At 32.5% G+C, this 12,607-nt stretch overlaps 1 protein-coding gene across 5 annotated transcripts in view; it reads right to left on the bottom strand.

The window, feature by feature from the left end:
* CADPS2 (calcium dependent secretion activator 2) overlaps window positions 1-12,607 on the bottom strand; it is a 678,782-nt gene that overhangs the window by 96,723 nt on the left and 569,452 nt on the right. For all 5 annotated transcript variants that reach the window (XM_052001541.1, XM_052001542.1, XM_052001543.1 and 2 more), the window contains 2 exons: window positions 10,039-10,142; window positions 4,564-4,720 (listed from right to left, as the gene is read on the bottom strand). In XM_052001541.1, the coding sequence (XP_051857501.1) occupies window positions 4,564-4,720; window positions 10,039-10,142 (261 nt within the window). The remainder of the gene's footprint in view (window positions 1-4,563; window positions 4,721-10,038; window positions 10,143-12,607) is intronic.

Below are 12,607 nucleotides of genomic sequence, written 5' to 3'. Positions count from 1 at the left end.
TCTCTCTCTCTCTCTCTCTCTCTCTCTCTCTCTCTCTCTCTCTCTCTCCCACTTGTCAATTGGCAATCATTATGATACTCAATGACAGCTTTGTCTCAGAAGCTTCATGACAAATCAAAATAGAATAGCAATTGTCTTTCTTTCAGAGCTGAATATTACATTTAAAGGATAGGACTGGGAAGCTAATATCTTTACTAGATGAACTGGGTTCATAAGTGCAGGGTGGATTCTCAACTTTTTGGCTACTAATTCAGATCTAGAACAAAAGTTAAATCTCTTTAAAAAACAAAAAAGTTACTTTTTAAAAATAGTAGAAGAAAAATAGAAAACAAACAAGAAAAACATTTAAATGATACCTCATAAAATGTTGTAATAGAAAGAATAAGTTACTCAGGCAAACAAATATTTATTAAGCACCTACATATCAGGTACTGTATTAAGCAATGGGGATGCAAAAAAAAGCAAAAGAATCCCAGCTTTTGTCTAATCATGGATTAGAAACTGAGGAACCTGCGTTCAAATCCCTACTTTGCCAGTTATTACCTGTGTGACTTTAAGCAAGTCACTTAAACTCCCACATTTTTTCATTATATGATAGGGTTGGACAAGATGACATTTACATTTTCTTCTAAATAAAAATGTATGATTTTTTAAAATTCCCTAAAAAATTCATCTCATGGTTAGGATGAAATACAGGTATTTCCTCAACAGCCTGAAAATCCAGTACAATCTCATTCAGAGAAATCTGTAATATTGTTATTGTTGAATTAACGACTCAGAACAATCAATACCATTGTCCAATGGCAATTCTGTAAACCCATTTAGCAAGTGATTTCTTTTTGCCTTGCTTAAAATGTAACATTAGCTCACCTTTGCTTATGTTAAATTTAGTCGTCTATTAGAGTTTGGACATTAGAAATGATGCTTTCAATTAAATCAATATGATATAAATTTTGTATCTCAGTTCTGATTTATGTGTTACTTTTAGGAGCTATGTATAAAAATTCTAGAATTTTAAAAAATTTCTTCCATAGAGTTCAGGACTTTTGTTATATCAAACAATGGCTTTTGGAATGAAATGGAATTTATAAAATTATGCAGGTGATTAACTAAATAACACAACTTTTCATAATGACCAAACAACATAGTTCATTATAATCAACATATAATATTTATACATTGATAAGAACATGCAATAATTAGCATTGACATCAACAGTAATTTTATATGATATACATATATGGCTGAAAAGTTATAAATATGCATTTATTGGTCACAACTTTTGGTTGCAATTTGTAAACTTGAGATAAAGGTCTATATTCCATTTCCAATTCCCTAAACATAACCAACACTTGGTATTCAAAGAAAATTATGACACAGGGGAACTTTTCCATTTATCTGAATGCACTAAAGAGCTGCTTTTCTCAAAAATAATTGATGTTTTTTAAAATATGGTAATCATTTAAAAAATCACAGTCAAAATCTAGACACAATAAAAATTGATAGAACTAAAATCCAGATCAACAATAAGTAGTTTGCTTTTACTTTTGTGGTTCAACTAAAATGAATTAAAATAAATCTGAATTCCTTATTTTGTATTTAATATCAGAAGAATCTGATATATCAAGGTAAGGATATGAAGAACATTAGAAAAGTAGCATGCTATTCAAAGTCAATTTCATTGGAAACTTTATTTTTTTAATTTTTTGCCATTTCAATGTTCTTTTCGTTTCTCACCTTCCAGTTATAATTATGCTGAAATACTTGCTACCAAAAAGAAACATAAAATAATTCCCTGAAATTCTAATGAAGGTTTTCCCAAACAATCTGTAAAGAGAATATATCATCATCTCCTACAGAATAGCCAAATGCCACAAGTCAATGAACATCAAAATATTATATATTAGTGCATCCTTCATTATTTAAAGGATCTGTGATTTTGTGGACTGTGTACTACTTCCATGGATGCAGACTGCAATCTCTTTCAATTAGTAGTTAACTGTTGAGAGCTGCTACAATCAAAAAATTCATCAATCTAATAGTAAGATATATTTTCTGTATTTTGCCAAAAAAAAGATCAAACAGCAAAAAGGCTTATGTCAACATGTTAAACAAGTTAAATGAATAGTTCATCTCTTCTAAAATGCTTGATTATTATGATTAATATAGCAAGAACCATAAAGTCGCACATAGCGAAACCTAACTATAGTCAACTTTTTTATTAATAACTAGGGAGAAAAATAAAATGATTCTGTTTTTAAAAAATGGTTTTTGTTCAATAGGTTTACCTTCTTAATTGTACTTTTCTTAAGTTAAACTGTTTGTATTCAGTATTCAGTGAGCAGATATTGGCTGAAAGGAAGCATTTCTTGGTCCTTTGCTCTAAATATTTCCTTAATATCTCCCCTTTCTCCCTATTCCCCCTTAAAAGGCTTTTCACTGAAGCTATATCTATTTTATATGCACTTAACTTGTTTGAATGTGAGGGACTGTCTTTTTGTCTTTAATTGTATGGCACATATTAAGTACTAAATCCATCCTTGTTGCCTTGACTTGATGACTTGTTGGCTGTTGGTAGGTAAATGGGATGTTTGAGAAATTTATTAGATGGTAGGGTAAGTCAAAACAAGAATTCAAATATTTATGTCAGATAATTCACACATGAGCAATTGAACGGGGCTTATATAACTATTTGGAAAATAATTTTGTCATGGTATCAACAACGTAGATTATAGTATATTAGCTTTTTAATAAAGCCTTTCTGAAATGACACAAAATTTGGAGAATCAGTTTATTCAGTGAATAAGATAATTGGTATTTTAAATGATCTTCCTAGGCTAAAATAATGACACAAGATAAACAAGATAAAATGACATAAGGATATGTGCAAAATTTAAAAATCCAATATGAGGCAGATTTATTTTTGTGCTTCCATGAAAAGAAGGGATATTAAATAAATAATCATAAACTCGATAAGTAGTAATGGTAAAGAAAAGCTAATAAAGCATAACAGTAAAGAAAATCATTAAATAAATTCAATCCTCTGTTATATTAATAAGAGGGTAGAAGCAAAACAATAATTTTGTTTTACTCTTTAATTAGACTATGCCTAGGGTGTTATGTTCAGCTCCTGGAACATTAAATTTAAAAAAATCATGACTAAATCACCGTTTGGTCTAAGAAAGCAGTGTGCTAGAGTGATGGTGTTAGAGAATCTGAGTCTAGATTCCAATTCTGATAATGAGCAATTGTGTGGCCTTGAATAAATTGCTTAAACCCCACTTTTCAGTTTTCTCAACAAATAAAAGAAGCTATTGGACTAGATGGATTCTGTGGTCCTTTTCAACTTCAAAGACATAGCTTATTATTCTCCTATGAAGATGGGAAGAATCTGGAAACCATTTCCCATGAGTATCAGTTGTAGGAACTAGAAATGCTAATTTATCTAAGGTGTGATCAGGGACTTATTATTAATTATTAAGTATTTGAAGTAAATTTTATTTTGTATTTCTCTATAAGAACTGAACTAGATTCAACAAGAATGGATCTTAAAGAATTACAGATTTAGGTTTGATATGAATAAGGACTTCATACTAGGAAGTCAGCTGTGGAGTGAGTTGTTTTAGAAAACAATGGTACTAGAAATGTTCAAACAGATGCTGGAAGCCAATCTGTTAGATGTTGTAAGGATTCCTACTTTGGACAAGAAGTTAAAAGAAGTAACCTCTAATTTCCTTTTCAAGACTGAGACTCGATGAAATTGGAAACCTTGATAACAGAGTGGTTTAATATTGAGATATAATGTTTTACTTGTTCAGTTTCAGAGGTAGCTTTGCAGTAAAATATATATATATAAAGTAAACTTCTAAATTTTCTTCCATAGATACTAATATTTACAAGTTCCTTGTATAAGTAGATTTATACAAATTTTCCTAGAGAAGTATATTAGAAACAAAGTAAGGATTTTTTTCCAGTGATATGTTAGAGCTAACTCTGTTAGAGTTAAGAGATGATTGTTAAAATTTCAAAGTGAACACTTGCATTTGGAAAATCATCAACTCCTATAAATCAGAGCTTAATTTATTGTTTTATAGCTTACCTAGACTGAAGAAAGTGATGGAGAAAATGTTAAGAATTTAGATCAAACTTCAGTGTTTGCTGATTTTCAGAGAAGTGGTTGTTAAACATTTACTAGCATTCTCCTGATTGCTGCCATTAAAAATTGACAAGGAATACCATATAGATGGATGAGAGGAAGAAAAGGGCGATTAATGAAATCTCAGGCAATATCATAGTAATCAGTTTAAAATGCTAAGGAGGGTTAACTCTGATCTAAGAACTTCTGGTTGCATGGTGAGGATGGAAAGGTATATAACATATTAGTCCTGGGAGAATCATATTATATCTCTTTAAACACATGTATGTATGTATGTATGTGTATGTGTGTGTGTGTGTGTGTGTGTGTGTGTGTGTGTGAATAAAAATATCTCCCTGGCCCTTAATCACAACCACCAACACCCCGCACCCTAATCCACACCCACATTAATGGATCCAAGCTCTTACTGTCATTTCTTAGGAAGTTATTTAGAAGTTGGAAAAGTGGAAAACTATCCCAAGAATCTTGTGGCTGAGCCTCTAGTGCTGAATCCATGTCCACAGTAAATAGTGACCAAAATTTCTCTGCATGTTCAGCCAATAGATCTGGCCACCAAGCAAATGCCTAGCAAAAGATAAAGAAAGAAAATTTATTAGAAACATAAAAATATGTCATTGCCTACACTTAATGACACTTTGAAAGTTCTTAAATAAAAAGAAAATTTTTCAAGAAAAAAACCAAAATTCCATATGAATTATAAAAGAAAAAAGAAAATCTGAAAAAATGGTCTATTACAGTATGAAAACAAACATCTCTGAAACATAAAAATTAATATTTTTATTATGGTGTTGTCTTCACTGGTTCTTAAAAATTGTTTTCCCAAATATAATTAATTAATTGCCTTTGTTATATTTTCAACAGATGAAAAAGTAGAACAATTTCCCTCATTCACACTTTTAAGAAAATATCAGTTTCATAATAGTTTGACACAATGAAAAAGAACATACCTTAATTTGGAAATATCAGATATTTAAATTATTGTTGCAATTAATTTTTATTTATTGCTATTATTTTTAGATCAAGCTATTTTAAAGTTAGAAAGTTCCACATTTATTTTCAGGAACATACCAGGAACCTAAGGCTTATTTTTGTAAAACATTCTCTACTTTTAAGAAAATGAACTGACTAGTTAATTCACAATCACCATAGGCCTCAAAGAATTGGTGATTAAAAGGAATTGAGATTAATTTGTGTATGGAGCGAAAATTTTCAATTTAGCTAACTTTAAAAATTCTTAGTATATACTGCCACTTATAATGGATATGGGATACAAACAGGAAACTTGAATGAAGTAGCACCCAAGATTTTTGCCTCATATTTTTACCCTCTTTTAGGAGATATACTGATGGTAATAAGAAAGGGCTCAGAATCCTCATATTGAGTGAGGAGAAGTAGAACAAAGTGCTTGGGGACATAGCATTTGCTTAATAAATGCTTACTGGTTGATTAAGTATATTATATTACCTCAAAGATTTTTTCCCAGAGTTATACATTAGTTATAATCACTACCATTAAAATAAAAAAAATTAAGAAAATAACAAGATATTCCAGGACACTTAAGTAATAGCAATTTGTTGGGTACTTTTTAAGGTAGTAGTCTAGAAGGAAGATGAGTTTCTGAAAGCTTATGACTGGCTAGATTCTGAGTTTTTTTATCCAAAATTCACTGAAGTATTAGGAAGAACCTATAAAAATAATTCTTACTACGAAGTTTTGGCAGATAGGAGCTCAAAAGCTATACCAGTGAGATGTAAATTTTGATGAACTCTGCCAAATTGTAAAAGCCTTCCTAGCCATAGTCCAGCTAACCAAGTGCATTATCTTGGAAGGCCAATCTACAGAAGAGTTCATGATCACAAGTTTGGACACTAAATGATAAAGTTTTTTTTTATCCATAATGATCTATAAAATATTAAACCATGCAAAAAAGCTTTCAATCTGTTGGTTGTGTGAAGGCAAACCTCTCCCTAGTTCCATAATGATAGGGTTACGAAGGAAAAACATGATATTTCATTCTTCTCTTCTAAAAATATAAGGCTCTAGCACTAACCCTGATTAAGGTCTTAGATGCCATTTTAAACATTCAACTGACCAAGATTGTGTGGGATATATATATATTCCTTTATTCTCTACCATTTTGGGATGAAGTGTTTTGTGTGAATTTAATCTATCCTTTGAACATGCTATATCTAGGTATTTATTGATTCAGACTATTGGTCCCAACCATGCAGTACCAGGGAATGACATCAAACCAATGCCATCATAGACTCCTGGAGGGTACAGTCCCAACCAACTGGCACTCCTGTAACCCTATGTTGATTTAGAGCTGCTTTCTGCTAAGGTGACATTTTCTTTCCCTGCTACTTCTTCCCAAACATCTGCCATCATCCCTGACATTCTACTTTTCTCCAGTCTCTTTCCATCAACAAAATGTAAACTGCTAGCATAATGACTCATCTTCTTGAATTCAAATCTGATTTTAGACATTTATTAGCTGTCCAGTAACCCTAGACAGACTATTTAATTCTGTTTGCCTCAGTTCTTCAGCTGCAGCAATCAGCTGGAGAAGGAAATGCAAACCATTTTAGTATATTTGCCAAGAAAATCCCAACTGGGACCACAAAGAGTCAGAAAAGACTAAAACTATTGAACAACAAAATCCCTAGCACAAGGTGCTGCACATAGAAGGTGTTTAATAATTGCTTGTTTATTTGAATTGATTGGTATAATGGAGAGTGCACTGGGTTCATCAAAAGGCTCCTGGATTTTAGTCCTGACACTGCTGCTAATTAATGGTGGGTCCTTGGCCAAGCCACTTTACCAGCGCTTGTTTTCCTCATCTATGAGATGATTTCTACAACCCTAAGTTCTATATGGGCAGAGAAGAGGGCTGAAAAAGTATATTATCAAAGTATCTAGTTCCTCTGGAACTGTGTCAATTGTGACACTTTGTAGATGAACAGACTTATTGATTCAACCCAAAATTTTTGTCAGTAGATTTCTAAGAAGTCTGCTATTGTGAATGGATACTTAGTCTTGACAATAATCAGAAAAGATTATATAATTTTCATAAGAAGGAAGAATTCAAAGGCAGGGCTGAAAGAGGAGGTCAAGAGGCCTTTAAAATGAGGGAGAAAAGTCTAATGGGGAAAGTTACTGTCAAAAACGTGAAGGAGATGAATCCTGCTTATCTGAAAATTTGCCAAAGGATAAGAACAACCTTTTAGCCCTGAAAAGTAAACTGCCACTGTGAACAGAAGTAGAATGGAAATAGAAGGACCTGACACATGAGCCACTTGAAGGTCTCTTGGAGGCAGATAGATTAACCTCTACCAAGGGAGTTGATCTGGATACTCTTTCAAGGAGTCAGGAAACGCTAGTTTGAACATACAGCAAAATAAATATTAGACCAGAGAGCTAGCACCCTGAGTCACTTTGGAAATGACATAGCAAACTAGAAAATTCAATTCCCATAAATGTTCTGTGAAAGATTTGTCAGTGAATGAAAATAATCCCCAACACATTGATTCACTGAGATGGGTAAGAGGAAAATTGGTGATATGTAATTAATCACTGGTAACACACATCCCTACAGCACTACAACACCTAGACTAATTAGAGATTGACTCATACTCTTGAGTTTCAAGGAGGAGGAAAAAATGTTTTCAAAAATTAGAAATAATCAGAATTGGGTTTTTACATTATAATGTCATCAAATAAAGAGATCCATACTAGAAAAATTGGTAAAACAATGTTACTTTGTGTGAAATGGGACACATACCTCTCTTCCCTGAGGAAATCCAAGGATTTGAAAGCATTGCAGAATGGGAAAACATTACAATATTAAAAAATATAACGAGTTCATTGTCATAGTTTTATTAAGAAGCCTGTGTTTTTGATCTTTAGTTGCTGTATAGATTGTCTTATGTCAAAATGGTTTGTATTAAAAAAAAAACTTAATTTTTTTAGAGTCCAGGCAATAATATCAGCTTTTTGTTTTGTTGGTACCTGTTACATTTTAATATGTATATTAGTTTTCCTGCAAATTTTAATTGTAATTGCAATGAGTATGTAACATTTAATAATTACCTTTAAATGGTAGGAAATGAGGATCATAATAGAGTAATGAGTTTGAACCTTGCATAATTACCATTTTCCTTACTGGTGCTAGTAAAGAAAATGCCATACTTGTAAAATCTACAGAACTATTTGGATTATAAAGAATCTATCTCTTTTATAGAAAAGTACACTGTAATGTGGTATCCAATCAGAATTAGTGTTTTTTTTTAAATTTGAAAAATCCTAATACTCTGATGATAATGCTTTGCAACAAAAGACAAAGAGAAAACACATCTATTTTATCAAATAATCATTTGCAGTGTAACACAGCAGTGATACTAGTGTAGAATAGAGCCTCCTGGGAATTCATCTCAAATTATTGAAGCAGCTGTTTCTTCAGTTTAAAATAAAATATCCATAACAAGTTCACACATGACAGATGCAAGGTAAAAACTAGATTCCACAGTGTGAGCGAAAAGCAGATGTTTTGAATGATCATATTTATAACCAGATACAATAAATCTTCGTTTAACCATGGTATGGTTTCATGGATATCTTTATTCAAGAAGTTGTTTAAAATGCACTTCCTGGAGTTTCTTACATCTTTTGAGAGCAAGGTTTCATTAAATGTAAATATGCCATAAATTACATATATCTATTCTTGTGTATCCCTGCTCACTTCTTGTGGTTCTTCAATAACCAAATTGATTCTATAATATTCAATTTTATTATGCCTTATGTAAAGAGAGCTTCCTTTTCTTTTCTCCAGAAAAAAAAAGCCTTTTTCATTATTGTGAATAAATCTTTGATCTTATGTGGAGTCATTTTTAGGGTTTATACAGAAAAATCAATATTGCTTTTAGCATATTCAGATAATCCTAATTTGAAATTAGAATCTGAAAATCAGAGCTTTTATCAATTAAAACACAGTCAAAACTATTATATCACAGTTAGCATCTGTATAGGCTTTAAGATTATAAAAGTGCTTTATCTATGTTAATTGAATTTAATGAAGAAGCTTGAGTAAAAGAGGTAGAAATCTGAAGTTTTTCCCCTGCTTGGAGGTTTCCAGTGAACTTCTGATTAGATACCACACAAACAACCCTCAAAGCATCATAGAGATGCTAGCTACTACGACTATCTCCCAAGCTAGAAATGCTCTCCTCTTTCTCTGTACTATTATAACTTATAGCTTAGTGAGTTTGTACATTATGTCTTTTATTTAAAGATATGTGTGTATGAGTGTTGCTTTTTCTGCTTGATCTGAAGCTGCAAGAGTGGGACATAGTAGCTATAATGCTGGTCATGGAGTCAAGAAGGCTCGAATGTGTGAATCCCACCTCAAACACCTATTAGTTGGGTGACTTGGGGCAAGTCTATTAACTTGAGCCTCAGTTTCTTCATTTGTGAAACAAGGAGGTTGTCCTGGATGACCCCTAGCTATAAATCTGTGACTCCTTGTTCTATTCTTTATTCTGCCCCTGAAAACAAACTGCTTGTTCCCCTGTACATGGCAGGTAATCAATACCTGTATCTGTTTGCTTGAACTGAATTGTTTGAAAACTACATGTTTTCTGTGACATTTCATCACCTCCTGGTACTATCACTTGTTTCTCTCTTTTTAGGTCCTTCAATTTCTATTTATGAACTAAGGATCCATTAAGGGAATACAAGTATGATTTGATTTCTGTTCATTTTACATAAACTCCCTTCCCTGAAGGTGAATGGCCTGATGTGGCTAACGTGCTCTTTAGTATTGCTCCCATTAAAAGGAAGAGAAGTGCCTGGAGCATTATTCTACATTAAAAACCATTTTTTCTCACCTCTGAATGATGCTCTTCATTCTGCTGTAATACCTCTATGCAGAGCTCTGCTAGATGAAGGACCTCCTCTAGCTTTCTAGCAGGAGCAGCTTGGTTCATGATCTCTGTAGCAAAAAAACAGAATTAAATGATATTACCTTGGAAAATCTCAACCAAGACACATATTCTAACAGTGCTAAAATTGAGTACAGATGGATGGTTGTTGGGGTTGGGTTTTTTGTGAAGGAATAAGTGATTCAAGACAGTAAATACTCTACAATACAAATGAATACACAATAGTGACAACAGTAAAACCCAGTTCACCAGATTACAGAAATATTTCACCCTCAAAGCAATCACAGGCAACTGCGAGTGCTTTTCTGTTTAATACAGAGGAGTTAACGGGTGCATCAGTACATTAGATGCTCAACTTCTGTAACAAACAAGTTATATTTTTCTTCAAGGTCAGGAATACAAAGAGAAAAGCTACCATGGATTTTTTCTCTTTCTCCCCCTTTTCTTGTGTCATCACTACAATGCCATCCTCACAGATGAATCATCCCTGCTCTTTGCAAAACCTGGTTTTGCAGTGGTGGTTGTTGCTGCCATTGAAATTCCAAACTTGAAATGTCTATAGTTTAGATGATCACAAAATTGAAAAAAAATTGAAAGTACAAAGTCCCTAAAACCACTCTGACAGCATGCAATTTACTGATTTCCTTTCCAGCTTTCCCTTCTAAATAACACACAGGTCTTTGAAGCTGAAGGTTTTTTTCATTATTGTAGCAAAACAGGTACTCTAAAAAGACAGGCCATAATAGGATTATAAAATAGCGATCCAAAACTCAGTACCAATAAAAGCAATAGCTCATTGAAAAGACACAGCTAATTTGGCAGCAATGAGACGCTGCCAATATCAAAAATACTTCACAAGTTGATTTGCAGAAGCAAACTTCAAGTAGGCAGTAAAGGACATTCAAAATAAATAGTTCATTGGATGGATAGGCTACTACATCAAGGAAGCTGTATGAAGGGAATTAAAGCTTTTAGAAAATAAAGATCCCTTCTCTGGAGATCCTGGGGGATCTTTATTTTTTCTCCTGAAGACCATTCTACTTCATTTTTTCACCACCCTAAGGAATTTACTTGGTAGAAGAGTCTTCGCTATTTATTTATTTCTCTCACATATTTCTTCTTTTTTGGACAAAATGAAGGGCTCAGTAACTAAAACCATTTTGGTACTGTGTTAGAAGGAAAAAAAAATTCTCTTTATTCAGGAATGTCTGGTAAACCTAAACACTTTTTTTTTCTCATTCAATTTCATCTTTTTCCTCTTTCCCTCCTTATTTAGCAATAGATGGAGAAATGGGTCTGTGAAATGAGAGAAGGGCTATTTGAATAGGCTTTGAAGGAAGATAAATCTCATACAAAGTATACCTTTTTCACTTTCTCCAGGTCCATCCTTGATTTTATAGTGCAGCAACATCCTTCAGTAAGATATAAATTTTTGTTGTCTAGTCTGTGTCAGGGATAAGGGAATATGGAAACCCAAATTCTCTGGAAAATTCTCAGATTCATATAATTTTAAATATGCAATGGACAACTGAAGGACACAAAACTTCTCCCCCAATGGAAAAATCTCTCTTACAACATCCCTGTAAATACTTTTCTACTTTATAGTGACAGGAAGTTCATTCTTTATTAAAGACTTTAATACTGTTGGACAGATCTAATTAAAATAATCTAGTTAGATAAATATCATATGCACATCTAAGTAAAGTGAGTGCCAAACAAGTGGCACGCAATTTTAGCACTGATTGAACCACTTCCATGAACAAGTCCTTGAAAATATATTTTATGTCAGAGGTCAGTTAATTACTACTTAAGGATCAAATCTAGTCTATCACCTGTTTTTTTTTTTTTTCCCATACAGCCTGTAACTAAGAATGGTTTTTACATTTTTGAATAGAATTAAATGTTATTTTAAAATATAAAAACATTCTTAACTTGTGGATTGTATACAAAAACAAAATAAAACATGGCCTAGATTTGACTCAACAACCCACGCAGTAATATGCTAACTACTGTTCTACAATAACTACTATAAGCAAGTTATAGGTAATATCCTATTTATGTCAAAATTATATCCAGCAAATTATACATAACTGCCATGTCCAGCATTCATTTTTGCAATGTCCTTCCAATTACTATAATTTTAAACTAATTGAAGGTCTCTCTCTCTCATGTTCTCTCTCTTTCTCTGTCTTTCATATATACATATATACACACATACTAAAATTTTAAGCCATATAGCATGACTACTAAGAAGGATTTCATAGAAATGAGCATTCTGGGATCTTTCAAAGATGATTTCCTAAATACTGTTCAATCTGATCTAATCTTACTCATTTCTGGTCCTTACTAATCATTTATATGTAGTATCTATTGAAAAGACATGTACTGATGAACTGATTCAACATGCCACTTGCCCAGCTAGTCTGGACAATATTACTTTTCATCTACTTTAGATCATTTGTCAATTTTCTTTCATAATGCAGTGGTTTTCACTCCAGAGATTAATATTCTTGAG

This window comes from Antechinus flavipes, chromosome 5, assembly GCF_016432865.1.
Source record: "Antechinus flavipes isolate AdamAnt ecotype Samford, QLD, Australia chromosome 5, AdamAnt_v2, whole genome shotgun sequence".
NCBI lineage: Eukaryota > Metazoa > Chordata > Mammalia > Dasyuromorphia > Dasyuridae > Antechinus > Antechinus flavipes.
The sequence above is the reverse complement of the archived record's forward strand: the minus strand, read 5'-3'. Positions and strand labels throughout refer to the sequence as shown.